General features: G+C 47.4%; 1 protein-coding gene across 1 annotated transcript; it reads right to left on the reverse strand.

The window, feature by feature from the left end:
• Positions 1 to 363: 363 nt before the first annotated feature.
• RAB12 (RAB12, member RAS oncogene family) lies at positions 364 to 26,306 on the reverse strand. The gene is made up of 6 exons (XM_066579564.1): positions 25,905 to 26,306; positions 15,359 to 15,419; positions 8,344 to 8,482; positions 7,282 to 7,371; positions 2,980 to 3,084; positions 364 to 1,472 (listed from the first exon to the last, which is right to left on the reverse strand). Exons 1-6 carry the CDS (start codon positions 26,125 to 26,127, stop codon positions 1,359 to 1,361), a joined length of 732 nt encoding a protein of 243 aa, XP_066435661.1. The 5' UTR covers positions 26,128 to 26,306; the 3' UTR covers positions 364 to 1,358.
• Between the last annotated feature and the right edge of the window lie 211 nt (positions 26,307 to 26,517).

The following is a 26,517-nucleotide window of genomic DNA, read 5'->3' on the forward strand; positions in this document are numbered from 1 at the left end:
AACCTCTTGCATTGATCCCAATAGCAGACTTAAAAAAAAATTAAAGACCGACAATTTTCTGTTAAATTTTTTTTACCTTTTATATTGTATTAATTCTTAAACAGGAACATCCGACCGACAAACACCACTACACAACCAGTCATAAATAAAAAAAGGTTTATTTTCACTTCATTAGTTAGAAATACTATGTTGCTTCAAATACCACAAAGACACACATTTATCCAAATGCATATCCGTCACCGTTTTGTCCATCCTGGATTATACAGTGCATTTCAATAGATATCAAATACGGAATTCACAAAACCACCATCATTAAAACAGTATGTGCCATTTAGGTGTCATGTCATACTTTTCCACCCCGCCCCCCAACCCACCCCACCCCCAAAAAGAATTCCAATGTGGCAGGGTTAAATGCACTGATTAGTAGGTAAATACTAATAATAAAAAAAACGGTTAGTCCTCTCCATTCCTAGATGGAACAGTAATGCTACTTTTTAGCAGCCTTTTCAGTCCTTCCTTCCAAGTTAGCCCAATAAATGCTGTGCGCAATGAAAGTCTTCCGTGAGTTCATCAACCACATCCTGTACTCTGCCACGCTTGTTTAGTGCGCCCAATGCCACACAGATCCTGTGCAAGGGGCATTAAAAACAACAGAAAAGGAGATTGACAGCTCAGGTTGGAACTCGATTAGAACAAAAACAAAAACAAACAAAAAAACCCCAAAAAACAAAAAAAAACAAAAAGTTCTTCAAGCTATCTGAACGTTAATAAATACTACTGGAGCGAACATTAATACTCATGGCAGGTCCAGTAATCAACTATTGCTATAATTAAAACAAACAAAAAATTAAAAAGAGCTCTATGTAATAAACTGAATATACTGTATATGGAAGCATTTCGGTATTGGAAACCTTAAATAGCTAAATATTTTGGAGTGATAATACAGTTTAGCGAAGCACCATATATGTGCTTGGATACAATAAAAAAAATACAAAAAAGGAAAAAATAATAATATTAAAGATTGGTTAAAGAGACGACAAACTTCTGAGCTGAAAACGCTAGGATGCCAACACACTAGATACTACGCAACTAGTGGAGCCTGGAATAAAGTGCTTTGCAGGAACCACTGCGGTACAGCGCTAAAAGATGGGCCAAGCTTTCCAATCCAAAGCCCATTCCGGCTGGAGTGCACGCTCCGGGCTGTCGAGCAAAAGAGAGAATCTCAAAACGTAATACCTTTGCCTGTTGATTACATATTTACAGATTTTACTGAAAAACAAGTGCAAAATGGGACCTTTCTAATGATTGTATGGCAGGACACAGACTGAATGTCACTGTCCTGCTGTGTCAGGAGGAAATCAACAGCAGCGGACCGGTGGTCGAGGCGGAGGCAGCTCTGGGGGGATTTCCGGCTCTGGCTGAAGAGATAAGATGCTGTTGGATAGCTCGTTCCGCATTATGTCCAGAGGCATCTGTGGAAGGGACATATTAATGGGTTACAAAAAGGAAAGCCAAAAATATGGAAACAGAGTAACTTGGTTATTAAAAGGCACTGAAATCCCCACAGGACGACAGTCGGCTAAACGACTGATATCACCTGCATGCCTGCAGTTACAAGCTCCAGCCACTAGACGGAGATGGGTGCAGAGACTTCCGCTCTGAGCTCTGTGTATTTGCAACGCTGACAGCATGCGCCCGCTCAGCTGATCAGTCGGTGTCCCGAGCGTCGGACCCCAGCCGATCAACTATTGATGACCTATCCCGGCTCATGACATAGATAATAAATGTGCTATTTATACACAGAATAAAACAGAATTTAATAGTTAATTAATTCTGCTAAAAAAAAAAAGTAAAAAAAAAAAGTGTTCTGGAGGGGTCAACACTTATGATACAAGCTTGGGGCTATTCTAGAATTCAGCTTTTCTGGTGCTCCTCCTAGATTTCACATGCTGCTAAAGGAATTGCTAGTTTTCCTGACAAAAGGCAAACTGTATAAAGCTGCGCTCACACGGGCTGACTTACAGGGGAATGTCCGCAGTGTACATCCCGCTGCAGATCAGCCGCGGAAAGCCTGCCTCTAAACCTGCACCATTCGGTATGGGTTTTATCACAAATTCCTGTGCAGAATTCATTCCCTCATTGAGAGCGTGTGAATTCCGCAGCAGAGACGACAAAAAAAATTCACATGCTGCGAAAGTGAATTCCGCGTCGCGAGTCAATTTCCACACCTTGGGGATGAGATTTTCAAAATCTTGCCCACTTTGCCGCTACTGTAAATGTCATGGAATTTCCGTGCTGATGGTCCACACGGAAAATCCGCCCCGTGTGGACCGCACCTATAACCTTGTAGCATGCTGAGATTTGAATCTCTGCTCTGGTCGCCATAACACAGCGGTATATTGTCCATAATGACTTCAACTCCCAGGATATAACAGTAATTATGGATGACATCACACAGCGTAGCAGTGACCAGTGCAGTCCAGCGGTGGGCGATATAAACCCAATTTCAGTATATTACAAATTACAGAAGAGCAGCAACACTTTTGCAGAACTTTTCAGCTGTCATAGCGACATATCAGAAGTTGTGATCAGTGGCGGTCTAGGTGCAGAGACCTCCACGATCACTAGAGTGAAAGGGCAGAGGCGCTCAGCCGGACCCCATAGATCAAAACTAGAGATGAGCGAGTATACTCGCTAAGGCACATTACTCGAGCACGTAGTGCCTTAGCTGAGTATTTCCCCGCTTGTTTCTAAAGATTCAGGGGCCGGCGGGGAGCGGCGGGGGAGAGCAGGGAGGAACATAGGGGAGATCTCTCTCTCTCTCCCCCCTGCTCCCCGCCGCAACTCACCTGTCACCCACGCCGGCCCCCGAATCTTTAGAGATGTGTTACCAAAAATATGCAAAAATGCAGTTACTCTAATAAAACTCTGTTAAAACCTTTTTTTTAATAATTGTAAAAATCAGGGATAAACACTGACCTTTTTCAATATGTCGTCAACCAGCTTTAAAAAGATTTCATCTACATTAAAGTTGTCCTTGGCACTTGCTTCGCAGAACCGCATCCCAGTTATCTGTTGTGCAAACTGAATGCGAAAGATAATAAGTACAAAGTGAACAATATGCAAACACTGAAGTCTGGAGATACAGCGCAGTAAATATAGGCATCATGTCTGTGCAGTGGCTTCAGTTTATAACAGAGTCCACAACAGGTACTGCCACCTCCGGTAGACCCCGCTAAGCTATAATGGGGGCTACTGGCTTCTGCCTAAACATCGGTCGTTCTTACAGCAAATACAGAGCAGCATACAGTTATATTGAATGATGGAATCTGAGCATTTATTGTGGAATCAGCAGCACAATTCCCCAACTACATACAGTACGATGTAACAACGTGGCATCAGCCAGCTCCATTCACCTACCAGCAGCAGATTCTAGACATATAAAAGCCCCATCCATTATGGAAATGCGGCAGATTCCAAAGCCATGGGCGAGATTCACAACTAAATCTGTACTGACATTTCATGGCACATTTTGGTACAGATTTTCAGGCAGATTTAATAGTTTAATGTTTACAGTTTGTGTGAACCAGGCCTGAAAAAAAGATACTTGAAGAGCCATAAAAGCAGCATTTTGATGACAGATGTATTTATATGTATCTTAAAGGCAAGTAATAATTACCGTGTTTCCCCGATAATAAGACCTACCGCAATTTTCGGGGGAGGTTTGAAATATAAGCCCTCTTTCGAAAATAAGCCCTAGGCTACATGTAAAAAATAAATAAATAATGCGCACCTACCGCCAGCATTCTGCGCCTCGCGCTGGCCTCCGTCACTGCTGCGTCCTCCTTCTAGCGGACAGAGCAGTTCTTCTTGGAAGTTTGGCTTAAATACCCTGCCTCCAGAAAGCTAATGCTCTGATTGGTTAATGCAGCGCTGCGTCAGTCAATGACAACATATAATGGCTGTTATTGGTTAATTGAGCGCCAGCTCTCATTGGCTGACACCGCGCTTGATTAAGCAATCAGAGCATAAGCTTCCTGGAGACGTGGTATTCAAGCCCCGCTTCCAGGAAGAACTGCTCTGTCTACTTGAAGGAGGACACGGCAGTCTGCAGCAGCAACGGAGGCTGGTGCGAGGACCGAAACACCGGCTGGTAGGTGAGTATTATTACACACCCCCTGAAAATAAGACACTTTGCCTCTTTTGAGGCAAAAATATATATAAGACAGTGTCTTATTTTCAGGGAAACACGGTAATAATTGTAACTGGTAGGGCAGAGTGCAAATTTTGCCATCTATAGAAAATTTCTTTACTCCAGCATGTAATAATGTATTCTAGATTGCCGAATAGACATACAGAACAATATAAAATTCACAATATGAGGGATGAGAACCTACAAGTAGAAAAGTCAAAATAAAGGTTAAAGGAGCTTTTCTGAGATATATTATTGCCCAGCACCACTCCATTCCTGCCATTGCTGTGCTTACAGGAGATCACAGGCTGCTGCAGCCAGTCACAGACCTCCGCCAGCAACCTCTGAGGGCTGCGATCGGCTGCAGCAGCCGACTCTGTAGCTTGTCAACGGAGATGTGATGCAGGAGCTGCAAGGACCTGGGACAGCTGCAATTAAATATGAGGTTAGCCTATCTTTTAGCAGGTTAAAGGATGCACAGGGTCTGGTGAGGAGGATTGGCCAGGAGAGGGCTGTATATTTTTCTGAAGTATTGTTCCCATTTCACTCGCAACCTCTGCCCGGAATTTTTGAATCTTAGGGGCCGTTCCACCAGATATGTAGATATGATCCGGTCTGCTCTTGGCATCTCCAACATCAGTCCGTCTCAGAGAGTCTGTATGCATATAACCACTCTGGAGTTTTGTACCATCTAGTAATAATAAGAAATGGTTCTCCTGCAGACGGACACGTGGGGCGATCCCATATGAGATATTAAACATGGTTCTCATTTCGGCATCCGTTAATTTAATGCCCATAACGTTTTCCCATGAAGAGATACAAGTTGGCCTACCCATGGCACGAGAGGAAGTGACAGTTTTTGTAAAATGCAAGATCTTTCTCGAGTTTTTATTCTGGCTGCTAATTAGTTTTTGAAAATCAGTTGTTGGGTCTCGAGGATCCTTTTGTGCCCCCGATTCAAGGCCTGTCCACCTTCCACACACTAAACTCTGTCTATTGTGTGATGAAATTAGCCACTGGAGGGGGCCGCCATCATTTTATGCATAAGAACTTTCCTCTTGATGCCGCCACATTACAATGTATCTTGGTAAAGGTGGTCTGAGTCCCTGCATAAGAAAGGCATTAAACACGGGACCTGAAGCCACAAAACATTCTTCTGATTGTCGACAGCCGTGTCGTCAAAAGAACTAACTTTGGCACTGCTCTACTGGGTGCGTGTATGAGGACCAAAGAAATGTGTAGAGGTGCACCTGGATGTGTGGCCCCAGAAATGGTGAAGGGCAAGGAATATGGATGAGGGGTAGGTTATTTTGTTATTGGTGTATTTCTGTACAAACCATACACATGCAAGTCTCCTCTTCCTGGAGATCGTGCCACCAAAATTGAGTATGCTGTCCTCTCCACGCTAACCAAACTCTCTGACTCAAGTCACTCTGAACACCTTAAGAGGCTGGTGTGTAAAAAAACATCAGTTCAAGCAGCTCGGAGTAAAAGGAGACGTCAAGAACTATCCATTTTTAAGGACACAGATTGGGAAGATGTGGAAGCCAGGAGAATGTCCCCACAAGCAATCATGACAGCCGATTCTGTTGACCTGGATGTTAACCATAATCTAAAATATGCTGAATGGCCACACAGAATATCATCTATAGAGCAGAGGAGCTTAAATAGATTCATCTTTGCATGTCCGGAGTGGTCACAACACTATCATCCGGTCATCATCAAGGCCAAATCCTAAATATCCAAACTGCTTATCAGATCATTCAAGAAGATAGATAACTGGTCAACGAAAAAAAAATGGTGGATGACCAATTCAAGCCAACAGAGCTAATGAAATCCAGCCATAATCTCCATCTATGAACTCCTACTATGTTTCACAGCCTACCTAACACTATATAGCAGCTCCTGTAAATGTAGCCCTAACCACTAACACCAGTGGATGGGCCACTGACAACCCATTCAGAATATCAACACCTATACGCATTACCATAGCAGGAGAGTAGCTAGTGAAGATAAGTCACTGCCCTCAGGTTTTCCTGCCAACTGAGAAGGCAAATAACAGATTTGTCATAGAGATGTTCATTTGATATTAGGAACAGTTTGTCTCATGATTTATTACTTTGTTCTTAGGCGTTTCTGCTTATCCCCAAGTCTCCATCACCACTGGCAACCTCCATAGTACATCCTCTTCATAACATCATTCAGCTGTCCCCATAACACCCTAACCGAGAGAAGTGCTGAACGGCGACCACTACACCCATCTGAACTCATTTTCCCTAAGTAACATTTATCTCATCTGTTCTTCTACTGGTATCTGCCAGAACTGACCCAGTATTCCAACTGGACATTGTGAGTATGACATATAGTCAAGTTCATAGTGTTATCATTGATCTGGCCCGCCGCCTCATTTTATGAGGCCTGCCGGCAGTGCTGAGTTAAGGGGGCTATCCAGGCAGCGCCTGCCAGAATACACAGTCGTCAGAGTGGAAGCTGCCGCTCTGGCTCCTCTGCAGCGGACAGCGCTTGTAATTGCAGGTCCAGTTCTCATTGAAATCAATGGGATCTGCGCGTGCAATTACAATTGATTTCAATAGAGCTGTGCTTGCAATTACGAGCGTTGGCCACTACACAGGGGTCGAAACTGCTCTTCTGTTCCATCCCTGGTGTTTCCAAGTGGGTGCTGCCTCTACTTCACCTACAGCTCCTTTGCAGCGGCGCAGTGCAGAATCTATAACAGTTGACCTCTGCACCTATGTGAGAGGTCAACAGTCAGACTCAGCAGCGACTGCCGCCGCCGAACCTGCAGGCAGGGTGAATGTAAAGCTTGTAGGGATACTGCCCAGCCAGAGGCCAATAGGGAGCTTGCTATTGGCCTCTAGCCAGGCAGTATCCCTGGAACTACCATGGGGAGTCATTATCACTAGTGGGGCTACTATGGGGGGGGGGGGGGGGTGAAGCTGCTATATTTTCATCTTACAATGGTCATCCCAGAACCCATTTATACTGCATACTGAGGGAGAACTGGTGTGGATAACGCATGGGAGATCAGATTTCTAATCCTAACAGAACCGTATTTTGGAGATTCTTACCTTTTCTCCCTGCTGCCGAGTGATTTCTCTGTCAGTTTCACAGTCCAGCTTATTTCCGACTAGAAGGAGTTCTGCATCGTCAGACGCGTACTACATTAACACAAACATTAAATCACTCCGTTGTATTATGACAATATAGTGTAAAAAAAAAAAAAAAGCAATTCAACCCCTTTCCCACACATTTAATAGTCAAGTGAAGAGTGTGAATATATCTCTATCCCGTTGTACAGTAGATTAAAATATTTGTCATACGGATGTACTCCTACATAAGCACACGTTTCTACCATCAATTTAAGGGGTCCTTCACATGAGCGACGCTTTTTCACGATAGCCGCATCTCAGTCAAAAAATCGTGTAAATGAGAAATAGCCGCAATCAAATCCCGAGCTTCAGCCGCGTTTTCTCGTCCATTTACATGGGCAACCGTAGCGTGGAAATCCTTCAGTCGGCATAAATCCTTAGGATGCCTTCTAATGGATAAATAAATAGAGGAAGCTGTAATCCTTTCCCGGCGCTGGACGCTGCTAAACTTCCTCCCTTTTTTTTCCAGCTCCCATAGGAGACTATAGGAGCTTCCAGCGTAAATCGGTAAAAAGATAGGGCAAGACCTATTCTTTCTGGCCATGTATGAAATCGGTTGCCAATGTCCTATAATTCCCGGCATGATGTCTTTACGTGGCTAAAAATCGCTCATCTGAATGATTATATTAGAAAACAATGCTTCAAGGTGATCACGATTTTTTAATCCCGGCTAAATTAGCCGCATAAAAACGCTCATGTGAATAAGGCCTATATAATATGGCAGCGTGAATGACAGAGTCCTGGCATGGCTATAATGCACAGAAAGTTCTGAATGCAGACTACTGCATGAGGTGTAACCCATCACTGGCCTTCCTTGTGGGGTCACTCTAGGGTGCATGCATTATGCGTTTCGGAAATCCTACCTGTACAGGTGCATGCATTACTTAGTGACTTACTCGGGATGGAGAAGGTTGGTCATTTTATTCATTTCCTAAAAGACTGGTTGTTACACTTTATAGAACCAGCGCCCATAATGCCCACCTTATCAATCATCTTCATCCATTTTGGTAAATCATCAAAAGTCTCTTTCTTGGTGAGATCGTAGACTAATATTATACCCTTGGCACTTCTGTAATAGGCTGAAGTAATACTGTTGAAGCGCTCCTGGCCAGCTGTGTCCCTACAAAAAGCAAGGAGAGGATGGTAGAAAATGCTGCAAGACAAATCCCACAAAGAGGAGCAATTAGCATTCAGCTTCACACCTACTCACACTGGGACAAACAAAGGCCGATCTGTAAGAGGAGCTCGAGCATCTTGGCGCTCAAAATGCCTAAATACTGGGTGATGTCTATTAATGGCGAAATAAGAAGATTATATATCCCAATGGAGTCCAAGTCTCTTCTACGAGTTAACTCTAAGAGTTAAAATTGAAAGACAATACATACTTGCAGTTTGTATAAAGCTTTTTATGCATAGATACATTGTACTGCTTGTTCTAAGATGCCTTGTGTAAGGGAACAGAGACAGCTTTCCTACACCTAATGCACAAGGGCGAGTGCGCCGTCTCTGTGCTCCTACTGGCTGACAATGAGTCTGAGTAGGTGGAAGGTGACCTAATTAGCACAGCACTAGTTATACAATTCATCTCCCTATAATTGGGTGAAGGTATGTCTCATAGATGCCCTAACAAAGAATTCTAGCTCACATTTTGTGATCTCACCCCCTTCCAGTTCAGTGTCTGCACAGAGAATACTCTGCTGTGCTGCCCTTGTGGGATGTAGAGGTATTCTCCTCTAGAGGGATTGCTTCAATATCTCCAGAAACACAAATTCCATTGTAAAGAAACCATACTGGGTACTAGTGTAATATGTCGACACCGGAAGCTAGCGGTTGACCAAGGCAGAGCTAGAGGTAACGCCCCGGTCAAACCCCTAGCTGGCTAACCTGCCAGCTGTTTTCTGCAGCTGGCCGTCATACACAAGCAGGAACACGGGGTTGATGGCACTCTGCCTTCTACAGTGTGGTGCTATCAGTTGCCGGGTCATGCAGCCTCCTGCTCTCAGCTTTCACCTTTGCAGTGATGGCCGGCCCGGCCCCTCAGAGCTGCGGAATTATGGGCAGGCCCACCTGTCTTCAGATGTGTGGGGAAGATAGTGCTACTGGAGGATAGTGATGCTGAGCCGCTCTCCCATCTCCACCGGCTGGATCACAGTCAGATCAGCCGAGTGATGGGCAGCCCCGCCCCCTTAGCAACTGATACGCTTGGCCGTGTTTATGTGCGTGCAGGATAGCCAATAGTCAGCTAGGGGCGTGACCCGGGCATTACCTCTCGCTCAGGCCAGTCAACTCCTAGCTTCTGGTGGAGACATATTACACTAATACCACCATACTGTCTCCTTGCCAGTGCATCTGAGCTCTTAAATACAGTATATTTGCAGTCAATTGCTCAAGAAATTGGGTTAAAAAATATATATATATTTAAAAAAAAGCCCTTTAAAAGTATAGAACCCCTACAAGTGACCAACAGTGCCGGCTTAGGAAGAGAACACAAGACTGTAAAAAGAACTGATTAGAACCGATACTTTCTCAATAAGTGAGAGCAAGAGCAGTAAAAAGTAATGTGTTACCTGGTGATGAGCCCGCAGACCTCCTCTAACAAGTAACCCGCATTCCAGACAGGGACACACAGATGAAGGACCAACACATGGTACATACACATTCAAGTATTAGTGGACCGGTGTGGATGCTGAGAAAGCAGTGCAGGCAGTGGAAAGCACAATAAGCAAATGGTGAGAGCAATGAAATGGTAAACAGAAGGCAACATAAGTTAGATTATATGGAGCACAAACAAGGTATACAAAATTAGTCACACGGCTACACTTAATGGTCAAACAAAATGTAAGAAGATGCATGTTCGGTGGAAAATGGATAAAGCTAAGTTTAATGACTGAACCCAAAGAGCAAGAGACACAAGCACACAGAAGAAATGTCAAAAGTAGAGTGCAGGTGCGATTAACAGCATAAAACTCTGCAAACAATGCACAAAGTTTGCTGGAACTTTTTTTTTTTTTATAAACAAAATATTTCTAGAACTATTCTGGTATTGGGAACAGCAAACACTCATGTTGGGTATGAATAGAAGAAATACTGCAGTCTGTCCTCAACGGCTCAGGAAAGATTCACTTCATAATGAAAATCAAATCATCTTCAATGTTGTTACAATACGTAGAAAACTGAATAAAAAGTCTCCAAAAGTAACAGTAAAAACATAAAAGTGACCTTCAGAGTTTAAAGTGACCCTCTGGAATTTTACTATAACTTGTTTTCATATAAACTTGGAAGGGTCTTTAGTTCCAAAGAGTCTCGGCCTGCCCAGCAGAACGTCTCGAGGAAGCAGTTAATTTTTTTTTTTGCCCAGTCCCCCCCATTAAGTACACATTACTAAGCCCCCCTGTAAATGACATTTCTAGCTGGTTCGTACTTACCGTTCCAGCGTTTCAGCAACTTATAAAAGTTTCCTCAAGATGGCCGCCGGCTCTTTCCCCGTCGCTCGCTGCAGCCCGACGTGCGCGCTCCCGAGACGCCGCCAGCTGTGTCTCCATGGCAACCGGACGCATCGCAGCCGCCGACCAGACGCCCCGCAGCCGCCGACCAGACAGCAGGTAACCAGCGCTAGCCCCCGGCTCCCCAGCGCTAGACCCTCAGCCCAGGTGAAGGCCCCGGAGCCCAGCGCTAGGTTCCGGAGCCCAGCGCTAGTTCCCCCGGCCTAGCGGCAGCCCCCCCGGCGCAGCCCGGCGCAGCGGCAGCCCCCCCCGGCCTAGCGACAGCCCCCCCCGGCCTAGCGACAGCCCCCCCGGCGCAGCGGCAGCCCCCCCCGGCCTAGCGACAGCCCCCCCGGCGCAGCCCGGCGCAGCGGCAGCCCCCCCCGGCCTAGCGACGGCGCAGCCCGGCGCAGCGGCAGCCCCCCCCCGGCCTAGCGACGGCGCAGCCCGGCGCAGCGGCAGCCCCCCGACCCCCGACCCATCACTTACCTGGGAGGCTTCTCGGGGCTGCTGGGCTGGGCTGGGCTTCTCCGCTGGGCAGCTCCAGTTTCTGCACCTTCCTCTAACAGAGGATGGTGCAGAATGGCCGCTCCAGCGCGCTCCCGAGCAGTGACAGCTCGTCTGCGCATGCGCAGAAGAGCTGTAGCGGGGAGCACACTGAAGCGGCTCGTGCTGAATGGAGAAGACCGGACTGCGCAAGCGCGTCTAAAAAAGCAAGCTGCCGGCGAATTTAGACGGAACCATGGAGACGAGGACGCTAGCAACGGAGCAGGTAAGTGGAATAACTTCTGTATGGCTCATATTTAATGCACAATGTACATTACAAAGTGCATTAATATGGCCATACGGAAGTGTATAACCCCACTTGGTTTCGCGAGACCACCCCTTTAAGCTCCGTCTGTGACTGGCGAACGTCACTACACGTAAATCCAGCATCTCTGTATCTAGCTACCTTTATGATTTTTTCTGTTTTAACTTGTTTAGTTAGTAATTGGAGCAGCTGAGGCTCATAATCGGACGGCTTTAATCATGGCTTGTGGCGTTTACCAGCGTGTACCTACACGGCCCATAGTGCGCTGCGTGATCAAAACATGCTGCAGAACGGCAGATCACAGGAGGAGAGGAGCTGGAGCCGTAATGGGAGTGATTAGTCCAAGTACATACAGTATGTATACACACAGACACATACTAAGTACACTGGATATAAAAAGGCTACACACCCCAAATGAAATGCCAGGTTTTGATCAGGTTAAAAATCTAACAATAAATGGATAATTTCAGATGTATTTCGACCTCCGATGTGACCCGTTATCTGTACAAATCCATTGGAAAACAAACTGAAATTATTTATGGTGGAAACATAAAAATAGCTAAAATAATGTGGTTGCATAAGTCTGAACACCCTTTTATATTTGGGGATGTGGTTGTGTTCAGAATTAGCCAGTCAGATGTAAACTCATGCTAAGTAGTAGTCAGCACTCCGCTGCCATTAATTATAGTGATTCTGATTTGCCCCATATAAAGTTCAGCTCCTCTAGGAGGATTTTCCTGACATTTTCGTAAACCCCATTTAGACGGGACGACTGTCTGGCAAACGATGCCCGACACTCGTCCCCGCACATATTCGCTGCGGGGCCGCTGCACAGGAGCTAGCATCGCTGGCTCACAACAGGGAGGCTGGAGGAGATTTCTCTCCTCACTCTCCCCCGCCCCTCTCTATTTACACGACATAGCGGCTGTTCAGTACTGAACGCCTGCTATTTACACTGAGTGATCAGCTCATCATTCATGCAGCTTACTTATAAAGACTGAATGCGGTCATAAGTCAAAGGGTGCATCAACAAGTATTCGTTTTAGATTGTGCATTATTCAGTATTTTTTTTTTTTCCATACTAAGACCGGCTTAACACAAACGTATTTGCGTGCAACATGCAAGGAGATGCGTGAAACATGGCTTTAAGGGGTTCTGTCATTACAACAAAACCCCGATCACATGTTTGCCCTAAAATTTAAAAAAAAAAAAAAAAGAAGAAGAAGAGGGCGTCTTCACCTGACCTGGAGCCCTGGGAAGAAGCTGAGAGCCGCCTTCTGGGTAGACGGCCCAGTGGAAGTCAGGTGTCGTCTGCTGCCAATCAGAGGCCACAGAGTCATCGTACGTGTAGCATGTACAGTGACATATGTACAGTTACACCGCAGACTGATTCGCAGCAGACGTCACCTGACTTCCACCAGGCCGTCAAGGCGGAAGTTGCCGCCGATACCGGCAGCGGCTCTTAGCTGCGTCCCAGGGCTTCAGGACAGGTGAGTATGCCCTCTTTATTTTAGGCCAGGCCGAGCAGGTGGACGGGGATTTGCTGTAATGACAAAACCCCTTTAACCGCACAGGACAAAGAGCACATCTGGAACTCATTAGCCATTTGAATTGGTGCATCTTTGTTTGCTGCATGCATATATGCCTTGTGGGCGCAAAAAGATCAGTAAAGTACGCCAATACATGTGCAAAAAAAGCACTGTTCATTCCGCTAGAAAAACACTACACTAAGGCCGCCTACAGACGGCTGCCGCACACGGACAAATCTTGGCCGTCTGCCTAGGTTTGCGTTATCTAATGCAATGCTATGGCAGCGGGCACGGGTGGAAATTCTATGGGAAATCCATGGCTGTTTATGCTGCGGAGTTCAGTCCTTGAATTCCGCAAGTGAAAACGCAGCCCAATCCACACCATTTAGGTGCAGATTTGACCGCTGTGGAATTCTTGCAGAATTGCTGTGGACAGCCCGTTGTGCGATGCGCACGGTGATTCTGCCGCGTGAGAAATCGGCTCGAGGGTGCACCCATAGTGGGCGGAGTCACCTGCATATTTTCCATGACAGAGAATCCACAGCATTCACACTAAGAGCCATGTATAAGAGCGGCAGCGCTTGAAACGCGTAGGAGCTGTTGTGTGCCGTCACTGCCTTTGGCATTGATATGGATTAACAATAAAGTTGAACTTTTAAGGAAGTGCTGGGATTTTTATCCTATTTTCTGGATCACTGGATGTATCTTCAAGGGTCCATTAGATCAGTGTTCCCCAACTCCAGTCCTCAGGGACCCCCAACCGGTCATGTTTTCAGGATTCCCTCAGTATTGCACAGGTGATGTAATTATTGTCGGTGCCTCAGACATTGCCACAGGTGTTCTTACTATAGGATATCCTGAAGACATGACCTGTTGGTGGTCCCTGACGACTGGAGTTGGGGACCCCTGCATTAGAGCATCCCTGCACACTCCTCGAAGCAACATTTGCAAGATTGGGTAAGCTGACCTTTTTTCTGTTTTTTGAATTAACATTTAATCTAGCAGAAAAGTGGATGAGATTCAAAACAAATCTCATCCAAGAGCTGTGGAAAAAAAAAAAGAAAAGAAAAAACTGGTGTGGAATCCACCAAGAATGGACCCGTGGTGTGGATTAAGGCCTCTTGCACACGGGCGACAGCGATATCGCGACTATGTACATGCGATTTTGTAGCGTCAGTGATGCTTTTTTTCTGGAGAAAAATGTAGCATCGCTGTTACGCGTAATTTGTAGCGAGAAAGTTAATAGGACTTTCTAATGAAAATCCCAAGTTCGTGCGATGTGATAAACAAGGACGCTCCATAGGGAAACATGGGCTACAAAAACCCCCGCAAATCAAGGCTGTATAGAGCATGCCGCGATTCTGTCATCTCGCTACAAAACATTGCTTGTGTGGAAGAACCCATGGGAAAGCATGGGCTCTACATGCATGCGAATTCTCGCACTCTTGCAGTGCAAGAAAATCGGCCGTGTGGTAAAGGCCTTAAGCTGCTTTCATGCAGGCTACAAAAATTGCGCTATTTTCTCGCGATGCGACAGTGCTACAAAACGCATTTATGTGAAGCCCATGCTTCCACATTAGTGATGTTTTGTAGGCTGCTACATTGCAAGAATACAAAATCGTGGCATGCTCTAAACAGCTGTGATTTTTCTTGCAGCTCATGTTTCCCTATGGACCCTCCTTCTTAACACATAGCACGAACTTGCGATTTTCGTGCGACGCAATGCAATTTTAACGTTAGAAACTCCTATTAACTTTCTCCTGAAAAAAAATTGCGGGTAGCAGCGACGCAATGCTACAATAATCCCAAGAAAAAAAAACACACATCACTGACGCTACAAGATGGCGTGTACACAGTAGTGATATGCTGTCGCCCGTGTGATAGAGGCCTCATACCCGGACTGCAGGTCAATTTCACTGCGACACAACCGGTAGTATTTTTCTGCTCTGAATTACCAGCATGCATGCCGAGTACCAAACGGTCCGGGACGTTCTGCTGGAGCTGCGCCAAAGGTTTCAGATGAAGCCTCCAGCACAGATGTGAATGTAACCTTAGAGGCCATCCTGTGGACGGCGTGTGAATGGCAGCAGGCTGGTCACACTGAAGAGCTGCCCACTTGTGTTAATGTATCAGCAGGTACACCCAGACGTTACACATACACAACGTTTACTCACCATATTTGTAACCTAATTTTCTTTCCTCTTAACTCTACCGTTTTGATTTTGAAGTCCACACCTGTAAATAAGAAACAGCACAAGTCAATGAGAATGTCCTCCAGCATCTCCTGCAGAATGCTACACAACTAGGTCAGCTTGGCATTCAGCACAACCCATGAGATCGGCCCGGTTCACACTACCATTTCTTCTTTCCGTTGTTCAGCTATACCCCTGGACTACAGAAAACTGGAAATTCCGGATCCGACCTCACTGCCCCCAAAATGGCCGTGTGACATCACCCCAACTGCAGAAGATTGCATTGTCCACTCCCAGGTGGATAATCTTTACCATGTTTCCCTGAAAATAAGACCCTGTCTTATATTGATTTTTGCCCTCAGAGAAGAATTAGGTCTTATTACACTTACCTAGCAGGCTCTGTTCAGGTCCCTTCCGCTGATCTCCACAGCTCAAACGCGCTTCCCATAATCCTCAGCCCCTCAGGGGCGGGATTTAAGAATTGGCTGAGCCACGGCCAATCGCAGCCATTGCACTGATTCATCCAGTGTTGCATTGATTGGTTCTTTGACCGCTGCTCAGCCAATCACAGCCATCACTTCCTGGAGATAGGATTTATGAATTCTGTAACCAGGAAGTGATGTTGTACGAGCGGCTGAGGACTGCGAAAACCACACCGAACCTCTAGATAGCAGCGGGAGCAACCTGGACCGAGTCTGTTGGGTAATCTATTCTTTTTTTTTTAGAATGTAGTGTAACTAGGGCTTATTTTCAGGGTATGGATTATATTTAAAGCCTCCTTAAAAATAACGCTAGGGCCTAATTATTTTCAGGGAAACAGGGTAGTATACCCATGACTGACAAATAGAAAGTACAGATGGGGGAAGCTGCTGTGATCACATATAGCGGATGGGCTGCCGGGAGACCCGGTAAAGACTCTTGGTACCCATGCAAGATAACATTGCAGCATCGTATAGCTGATGCTGCTGCTCCATAAGTATCGTGTACTGCTCAGCTTGAAGCATATGTTATATGTAATAGGTCGGATCAAGCATGCCCTCGTTACCCAGAAGAAATGGTCAGTAACGTCTTCTGCACACATGACAACATCCAGCTCTATCGATGCAGGACAGGTGGGTTTACTCCAGCTTTAATCTATACTGAAGCTATCCCGACGGCAGCGGATGTGACAGCCCTGCATTATGAATGAGGGCAGTAGTGAGAGTCATAGTAGTAAGCTCAGCTTCAGAGTTCTTCCCCTGAAGAAAGTATCAGGTCCACTTTGGAAGAACCCAGCATGGATCAGACACTTCTAACGAGGCCTAAGGGTATAGTCGCATGGCGCTGTACCTGCAAGCGGCCATAATCCTGCCTGAGGTGGCCAATGGCTGCAAGATATGCCTATAAGAGGCCAGCATGAATGGCAAAATCCTATAGAAGACCGTGGAAGAAACCCTCACCCAAAGCAGCAGAATAAATAAACCAGAAACTCCATAAACTTTGCAAGAACACTGCGGGGGAAGATTAATGAGCCCGGTATTTCGGACGCCAGACTTCGTATGATTTCCTTTTGCGCGCGGTGGGCTTTAATACATGAAGAGGCGCGCGCCTGTCCATGTACTCAGCACATCCCGACAGGTCCATGCAGCTTCTCAGAAATGAACTCCAGGTCTGGGGTAAATTATACAGAAATCTGTCAGTCCAGGGTGGCCCCGCCCCTCCGGACAAGGCCGTCAAAAAATGTCGGGACCAGCACAAAATACAGAAAGAGCTACAGTATTACACAAATACTCCATGGCACAAAGAGGTGCTACTTTTTTTACACAAAAAACTGGAGTAAGGCCGACTGCACACTTTAATAAAAGCCATCCGCGCAAAAATAGAACATACTGCGATTTTTCCTCCGCAAGCAGAAAATCCGCAAGTAGAAAATCGCGACTAATTTTTGCTCATGTAGAGGAAAATGCGATTTTCCATAGCATGTTATGGGCGGTACTTGCTGTGGAATCTGGAGGCAGACGCCCGCTCCGTATTCCGCAATGCACATCCATCCATGTGCAGGCGGCTGACCGATAAATTGCAGATTTATTCTAAAAAAACAAAAACAAAAAACAAACTAGCAGTGCAGATATATATTACACACACTAAGGATATACAAAAAAGTTGGTACACGGGGGGATAAGGGTAGACCGCTATACACAATAAGACAGTATCGTTGTATAAACAGGAAGAAAATAACAGAACGGAACAATACCAGACTTGGGATACACGGCCCAAGGTTCTGGTCTTGTGTGAAGTCACTGAAAGCAAAAACGGGGCAGTCCTTACGCTGGGCGTATCTCCGAAGGTCTGACAATTTGGGTAGGGAGCCCACTTAGCGTTAAAGTCTCTGCAGAACCACAACCCCGCCGGCCTTTTCTGAAGTCATCAAGGCGGGTTAAGTATATGTGGGGAAGATCTGTAGGAAACCCCCGATTTAATATTTCGGGCATTTTTTCCTGGGAGGCTCTCCAATGGGGAAGATATGGCATTCATGTTCAATATCAGGAATGTACCCATTCATAGATACTAAGCATGACATGTAAATTATGCCCAGGTACGCAGATATGCCATTGTGGAGTGTTCGGGGGGGGGGGGGGGGGGGCGCATCTCGATGCGGGTGGATGTGTTTTGTCATTAATCCTTTAAAAATAAAAAAAATTAAAAACTGATGTCGTCCGAGGTTCATCAAGGCCCCTTTTTTTTTTGATTGAAAATGTTTTTTATTAAACTTTCTTCCTTTTACATATCTTTATAGCATTTTATATATATAACTGTTTCCCTTATCCCTCCCTCCCCCTCCCCCTCCCCTTCCCTCCTGTTCCCTCCCCCACCCCCCTTAAAGGCCTCTCTCTCAACATTTAGTCCTTTGAATGACGGGTTTCTGTGCATTTACAGTCCTCTGTCATGAACGGTAGTAACAGTCTCTTTAATCAATGGTAATTCCTCGGTCTTCTTTTGTTTTCTTTTCTCTTCATCCTCTTGGTGAGGGGGCGGTTGTTGTTTTGCTGCTTACAAGGGGCAGCTACATACCCTTGCCCATTGTCTGATCTCTCTCTCTCCCCTCCGCCGTATCTTATCCTGCCCTACTGATCTTTTCTCATTTATTTTACAGTATATCATTTTTGTGAATAACTCTATCTTATTTTAATAAACGTTACAAATAACACCTGTTTGCTTTGCTGTGTCTTAGTTTACTTCTCCTCTTTTAAGGCCCCTTTAAACATATTAGTGTATGTATAATTCCCTTGTCCTACTGCGGCCCATTTCTTTATCACTATGGTTCCCAGAGTGTTATCATTCCCTTCCATGACAACGGCTAGTACGTTCGTATCCCTCAAGGTTATCCTGGAGTTCAGACAAGACTAGAGTATTGTGTATGGTATATTATGCTTGGGATGGATATTCTTCACAACAATACAGCCAAGGTTTGCTACAGTACTCCTGCTGGAAAGTACATTTTCATTCAATGACTCGGTGTTGTATTGAACAGTCGGCCTTTATCGGATTGCACAATGGCGCTGCATATTTTTTATATCAATATTTTTTTTTGTTAGAAAATAGATTATACATAAAAATGGAAGCGATAAAGTTTGTGCAAACATAGCTTTAAAGGGCCATTTACATATGAAGATATCTTACAAAGGATTGAAAGATCCGTGATTGTTTTGCATAAAGTACTAATGGGTACTAATTGCTATTAGTACTTTATTAGCTTCATTTGCATGAAAATGAGCTTCTGGGAGCTGTTACAGAACTCAGTAGCAGGTCTGAGCTCTGTAATTAGCTCCATTGTTCAGCTATGGGCTCCCCGTGGAGAATTCAGCACCATGGACAGCAGACACAGCCTATGGTTCTGCTTAGCAGCTGTTCTGCTCTGTAACAATGTCATCAGCTACCATATAATCAGCTCTCCATGGGCGGAACACATTGTGCGGTCCTGCTTATCATCTGTTCTGCTGAACGACGGTTTTCAAGTGGAACTGAAAACCGTCATTCGGCCGAACAGTGAAAGATGCGCATATTTAGACACAACAATTATCATTCAAAAGACAGCTTTTGAGCGAAATTTGAGTGATAATTGTGTCTAAATGGACCTTTAGGGTTTACCCCATGAAAAACATGTATCACCAATCCACAGAATTGGTGCTAGTTTATCAATTACTGAAGGTGGCACCCATTGCTATAAATGGGGTCCTGAGCCCACCGCTTTTCCTCCCTGCAGTATGAATGGCGTGGTGACCACACATGTACATTGATGCTCCATTTAAATCCTATGGGACTGACGGAGTCAGCTAAGTACAGCGCTCAGCTATCTCCGCTAGTCCTATAGACTTTTAATAGAACTGCAGTGCACATGTGCGACCACCGCTCCGCTCAACCTTCTCATTGTGGTCATGCAGTAAAGAGGAATGGAGGGCTCGGGATCCCTGTTCTAGCGATCATACAGTTATCACATGGTCTGTGAATAGGTGATAAGTGGTTTTGCGGTATAACCCCTAGAACTATGTATATGTCTTATGATTCAGCATGTTGCTCCAGGTTACAACTAGACAAGCCTTCTGGAGCAACCACATCACGTGCTGGTAATCCTGTCACTCAGTAATGCTATATGCACAGTATCAGCAGTGAAATGTAGTACGCCGCCCCCCCTCCTCGCAGTCACAAGGCAGGGAACAGGTGCCGACACCAGAATACCGCCTGGCGAGGAACGGCAAGTCAGTAACAGCAGTAAACACATTAGGACGGGGCAGAGATCTGCTGGGGACTATGGGCACTGCTTCCCATCAGGTTACGCACTTCTGGAGTCAATCGCCTCTCCTTATCTGTCCTGTCACAAGGATGACGGGCCTGGCCTACAATAACACTGGTATATGTACAGGGTGAATACAAAGCCACGCTGTATAGACTGCGGGAATGGAACCCTCACTCAGAATCAGTCCAATCCAGGTATACTGGGCTGTGTGCGCCCGGCCGGAGATGTCGTCAGCCGGCATCATGTGCCTGTATGTAATCCACCCACCAGCTTCTCACACTCTATAGAGGGTGATGGAGATATTCGGGATGTGGGAATCGCACCTTCTATAAACACAATCACAGCTGAGCTTTTAGAACAGACTCAGTATATTAACCCTGTAATACTGCACCTTCCCGGACGGACGGTAATACTACACCGGGGAAGGGGGTTCACCCGCTCGGCTTTAGGATATAAAACCAATAAGAAATATATGAAGATGAGGACTATTTTTTAAAAGTAGTTCTGAAACAACTGCCAAGTGTCATTATCATATAGGAGCGCAATACAGGTTTGTTGTATTAAGAAATGACACTAATAGCGATCTGGGGTACCGGTGGGAATGTTCACTGAGGGGAGGATTCCAGGGTTAGTATACGGTGCTGCACCAACAACGAAGCTCGTATGTGTATGCAGGATTGGGGGTCCTTCAGACAGGAGTATTTCTTACTAGAGCCTCTATGCCTGCCCGTATCACATCTTGTATCCAAGCTAGAGGCGGTGCAACAGGGTACTAGAGCCTCCATGCCCGCCCGTATCACATCTTGTATCCAAGCTAGAGGCGGTGCAACAGGGTACTACCATACAGCCTCCATACCCGCCCGTATCACATCTTGTATCCAAGCTAGAGGTGGTACAACAGGGTACTAGAGCCTCCATGCTGCCCGTATTACAACTTGTACCCAAGCAAGAGGTGGTACAACAGGGTACTAGAGCCTCCATACCCGCCGGTATCATATCTTGTATCCAGGCTAGAGGTGGTACAACAGGGTACTAGAGCCTCCATGCCCACCTGTATCACATCTTGTATCCAAGCTAGAGGCGGTACAACAGGGTACTAGAGCCTCCATGCCTGCCACACCAAGGACACTGACAGCAGATCGGGAGGGCCCATGTGCGGAGATCCTGCGGCTCCTACGGTAAGACAGAAGGCGGGGCCAGCGGCACAGCTGCACACAAGCAGATTGTGCAGCGGTGATGTGAGGTAGTTCCTGGGCTGAGGGGCCAACCGGGACCCTGAGCCCCACTGGCGAGTGGCAGCTGCTCACTGTCCTCGTCTGCCTCGCAGCGCTGCCATTGTGTTGGGATACACAGCGTGCTGCTAGCTCCTCTGGGTGTTACTGCTGCATCTTGTCCCCCAATCGGTATCTAGGGGTGCGACAGAGGCGTTCACTCCTGGTAACACCTGTCACACCCCTAACTTCCGGTGGCGACAAGATACAACAGTACCCACATCTTGTATCCAAGCTAGAGGTGATACAATAGGGTATTCGAGCCTCCATGCCTTCCCGTATCACATCTTGTATCCAAGCTAGAGGCTGTACAACAAGATACCAGAGTCTCCATGCTCACCTGTATCACATCTTATATCCAAGCTAGAGGCGGTACAACAGGGTACTAGAGCCTCCATGCCCCCCAAATCAAATCTTATATCCAAGCTAGAGGCGGTACAACAAGGTATTAGAGCCTCCATGCCCGCCCATATCACATCTTGTATCCAGGCTAGAGGTAGTACAACAGGGTACTAAAGCCTCTCGTATCACATCTTGCATCCAAGGTAAAGGTGGTACAACAGGGTACTAGATCCTCCATGCTTCCCCGAATTACATCTTGTATCCAAGCTAGAGGCGGTATAACAGGGTACTAGAGCCTAACTTTAAGGGGTCAGTTTCCACAATAAACTCTCTTTTCGCTCTGATTTGGTCATTGCTTATATAAACATTACCATCACACAGAAGGGAAGGGCCAGTTTGTGACAATGAGTCTGCAGATGAAACGCCTTTCCCTTTTTCCGTTGCACAGTGGGGTTGTGGACGGACACAGAGCAGTCAGGGGGTCTCTGCATGTTGTATCATCAGGACAAACCGTCTGTGCGAAGAATATTATTACAGAGGAGATTAACCCAAAGTTGGCAGATCTCTGAAATATAGTCAGCGTCTGTGTTCTGGGGTCTTTCTATGGATGCGGTCATCTATATAAGCCCTAAAGGCTGCCTTCACACTTGCGATAAAATCCCGTGATGCGAGTGCATGAAAACGCAGAACTACGAAGCCCATGCTTCTCAATAGTTTCATTCACATCCTGCCTGCCCTATCCTTCTGTGTTTAGCTCTATGGAGCTTTTTTTTATCGAAACGCACAAACTTGCGATGTTCGTGCGATCCGTTTTTAACATTAGAAGCTCCTATTGAATATTGCGTGCGAAAATCACAAGCGGCAGCGATGAGAGAGTATTTGTCAGGAAGAAGCATCGCTGACGCTCAAGCATCTCATGAGCCAAAACGCGATATTGCCATGATTTTCTCGCGGCGATATTGCGATCCCCAGTGAGAAGGAGCCCATAGGGTTATGTACCGCGTAGTTCCATACTGTACTGATAAGTCACGTCTCTCACAGGCCGGGAAGTTTAATGCCCATGTTGTTGACAGGACATCGGGTCTAGGATGCCAGCTGACGTGCCATGAAGACCCTGCTTGTGTTGGCATTAATAGACGGCTCAGTTGATTGTACAATTACTACAGTACAGCTGAAGCTTCGTGACCGTGACGCTCCGGAGCAACTTCACATCAGCAGGTCTCTAATATGTGTCCATTGGGCTCAATACAATAATAAAAAATATACATATACCAGGGATTTGGTTTTCTGCGATTACAAGTGCTTAAAAAGAGGGTGCGGGTAGGAGGACGGCAGCCAAGATGATTGGCGTGGGATCTCAACCGAAACCACTAGCATTCTGCATCCAATGCAAGTTATAGGAGTACGTCAGACACTGCATACGCAGCGCAAAACATCCATGCAGAATAACGACCACCCGCTGATTACGGGATCTGAAGATGGCTCGTTACTCGCACATATTACACACGGAGAAACCACGGAACCGCCGCATTACAATGTTACTGAGCTCAATCTTGCCGAGATCCACGGAACGTCTGCAACACAAATCTGAGCATCGGCCTCGGGGTTTAGCTATGAGTATTTTGCAAGATAGATGTTGGAGTTCTAGATGTGCGCATCGCCTGGTGGTCGCGGGGAGGGGGAGAAAAAACCGCACTCAAAAAGCTGCCTGTGGTCTTCATGTGGTTTTGATAGAAGCTGCATTGAAGATTGCATTAAATTGCGACAAAACTGTGTGTGGTTTTTACCGCATCCCAACCACTCACATGATTACACCCTGCGGCCTTATGTCCACGGGCGGATGTGATTTGCGGAATCCGCAGGGGGTCACCCATGCGGGAGATCCGCAAATTAAGCCGCCCATAGGGCAACATGGACATTAAAGCATGCGGATTTGATTTGCAAATCGTTGGGTGCTGAAATCAAATCGCAGCATGCCCCACTTCACCGCGGATTCCGTGCGGATGGACCCCATAGATGTCTATAGGTTGCAGGCCATCTGCAAAGCAAGTTAAACTACCTTCCGCAGTCCATCCGCTGCGGGCTCCAGCATGCGGATTCTGATCCGCCCGTGGACATGAGCCTAAGGCTGGGTTCACACGCAGTGGATTGCAGTGGAATTTCCGTGCAAACCCTCCGCACGGAGATTCTGCTGCATTTACCGTAGCGGCAAGGTGGACGAGGTTTTCAAAATGTTGCCCACGGGGTACGGAAATAATCTGCACAAAACCCGTGCAGAGAGGGACTCGCGGCGCGGAATTCAAAACTGCGGCACGTCAATTTTATCGTCATCTCCAATGCGGAATTCGCCTCTTCTCAATGTGAAGGCAGGTTTTCCACAGCTTATCGCCATGTGAGCGCAGCTGCGGGTACGTGCACACAGACTGCTGCCGGATGTGTGAAAGGCTGCATATCGACATATCTCCTCCGAAGATCCCACAAGAATAGGACGCCCCGCGATACCTTTTACTTGGACTATTCCTTGGACCAACCGGTTACGTGAACGGCGGCTATCGCCCTCCGATTTTCGGACCCATTTTTCAGTTCGGACGGAAAAAAGAGTTGCGGTATACCCGTAACCCAAGGGTTAACATGTGGCTGTGCAGCGGTATATACACTGCAGAACTGTGACAAGCAGGATGGGTGTACCATAGAGGAGTTGTCGCCCGACAGGTAACACCTCCCTGCACCGGACGCGTCGTGCCGCACTGCAGGCCGTTGTTAGGTCCAGTAGAGCGGGGTGCAGTCTTACACCCCAGACCACGAATACAGCACCAGGAATACAAACCCCAGACCACCACTTTTAAGGCGGCGGATGATCGGACACGAACGTTCGTTTCCCCAACCTCCGCCTGTGTGAATGCGCCACAACCAGCTGCTGGCGGATCTCTTACGCGGGTATGAAACGCTCGCTCATCACACGGTGTAAGCAGAAGACGCCGTGCCCAAAACCGTACGCTGTGTACAATCCTATTACTAATGCCCCTACAACGCGGCGTGTGAGCGCCTACATCGGGGTGCATGCTATATGTTCCCGTTATCAGCCCGAGTACCCGCCCACCTGAGGGGTATGATCACGGGGAGCGGAAGACGCTGCACATCTGAATATGGCCTGTAGTGTGGCTCCGCAGCGGATTCCACCCTCCGACAGACAGCGACGTCTGCTGCAGATCTGCACTAAAATCCACGGCTTTGGACATGGAAATGATGCGAATTTTGATGCATATTTTCTACCGTTCCCGCTGTGCGTAGCGCTGCTGATGGCGGACGTGCCATCAGCTGATCGGCCGGGGTCCCGAGGGGCGGACCCCAGCTGATCAGCTACTGGGAACCAATCCTGAGGACAGGTCAGCAGTAGTGTTCCCATGGCGACAGATGAGCGTACTCCATGTGTATATATGTATCCATATCGTGGCCGCGTATCCCGGAATGACCGCCGTAGGCATGTACAGACCGCCGTAGGCATGTTCAGACCGTCACAGGTCGTTCAGGGACACTCCTCCGTAACATGAAGGCATAGATCTGGAGCTCGTCTGCAGCCTACAGACCAGTCACATCCGCCTCATGGCTTGTGGTGAAGGGCGCGCACTGCTGCGCGGCGGATCTGATGCGCTATTAACCGGGACAATTCCCAGTGGGGTCCGTCATCCCCTCGGGAGGAAAATATAACATCCGCTTCGGCGCTGGTTTCTCCATCAAACGTGCCGGAATCTGCGATGGACGCCGAGGTGAAGCCGCAGACGAGAGCACAAGTTGTCAGAAGCTACGCGGTGTTGTCAGTACAAACTTCCAGGAAAACCGCTGAGGACCTACAACTGCCAGCATGCCTCACGGTGTAGTCAGTATACACCATCTAGGAACACCACCAGGGAACTACAACTCCCAGCATGCCCCACGGTGTAGTCAGTATACACCATCTAGGAACACCACCGGGGAACTACAACTCCCAGCATGCCCCACGGTGTTGTCATTACAGACAGTCCAGGCTTACCACTAGGGAACTACAACTCCCAGCATGCCCCGCGGTGTTGTCAGTGCACACCGTCCAGAATACCACCGAGGAACCACAACTCCCAGCATGCCCCGCGCCGCCCGCTCTTACCTACGGTGGACTTGCACGCCTCGCAGAAGGTGTCGTCCGTGAACCGCTCCATCAGGCTGGTCTTCCCCACTCCCCGGGAGCCGATAATGATGACCTGTAGCTTGAAGTCCGCCGGCCGGGGAGGCTGCTTCCTCCTGCGGCCCTGGGCTCCGGGCAGCGCCGGGGAGTCCCCCCAGGTGATGTTGTTACCGCCGCCCCTGTGGTATCCGGGCCTCGACTCCATTAACTCATCCGAAGCGCCTGCTCACACAGCGACGTCACGGCAGCCCGGAGCCGGCCGGCGGTCACTGATAGGCCGGAGCTCACTGGGGGCAGGCCGGCGCCACCGCACACGGAAGCGGGATGGGGACGTCCATAGCTGCGTGCCAGACAGTGCGCTCCCCCTAGGGCTGCGGGGGACTGCAGGCACCGAAGGGCGCTTCCCACTGGGGCTGCGGGGGACTGCAGGGCGCCTCACACCGGGGCTGTGGGGGACTGCAGGGCGGAGGGCGCCACTCACTGGGCTGCCGGCAACTGGGAGACAAGTACAACCTGCTGGGCTTATGTTTGAGGAGACATGTCAGAGGCCGGGGGTCGGCACGGGCAGGAGGGCCCTGAGCGGCCCCTCATCTGG

The sequence above is a fragment of the Eleutherodactylus coqui genome, chromosome 9 (assembly GCF_035609145.1).
Source record: "Eleutherodactylus coqui strain aEleCoq1 chromosome 9, aEleCoq1.hap1, whole genome shotgun sequence".
Taxonomy (NCBI): Eukaryota; Metazoa; Chordata; class Amphibia; order Anura; family Eleutherodactylidae; genus Eleutherodactylus; species Eleutherodactylus coqui.

What these genes read in the sequence shown, in the direction of transcription:
- RAB12 (XM_066579564.1), bottom strand. Translation starts at nt 26,127, where the DNA reads ATGGAGTCGAGGCCCGGATACCACAGGGGCGGCGGTAACAACATCACC. An exon ending in GGCGTGCAAGTCCACCGTAG is followed by an intron (nt 15,420 to 25,904) that starts GTAAGAGCGGGC and finishes TCTTATTTACAG; the next exon opens with GTGTGGACTTCAAAATCAAA. An exon ending in TTGACGACATATTGAAAAAG is followed by an intron (nt 1,473 to 2,979) that starts GTCAGTGTTTAT and finishes TCCCTTCCACAG; the next exon opens with ATGCCTCTGGACATAATGCG.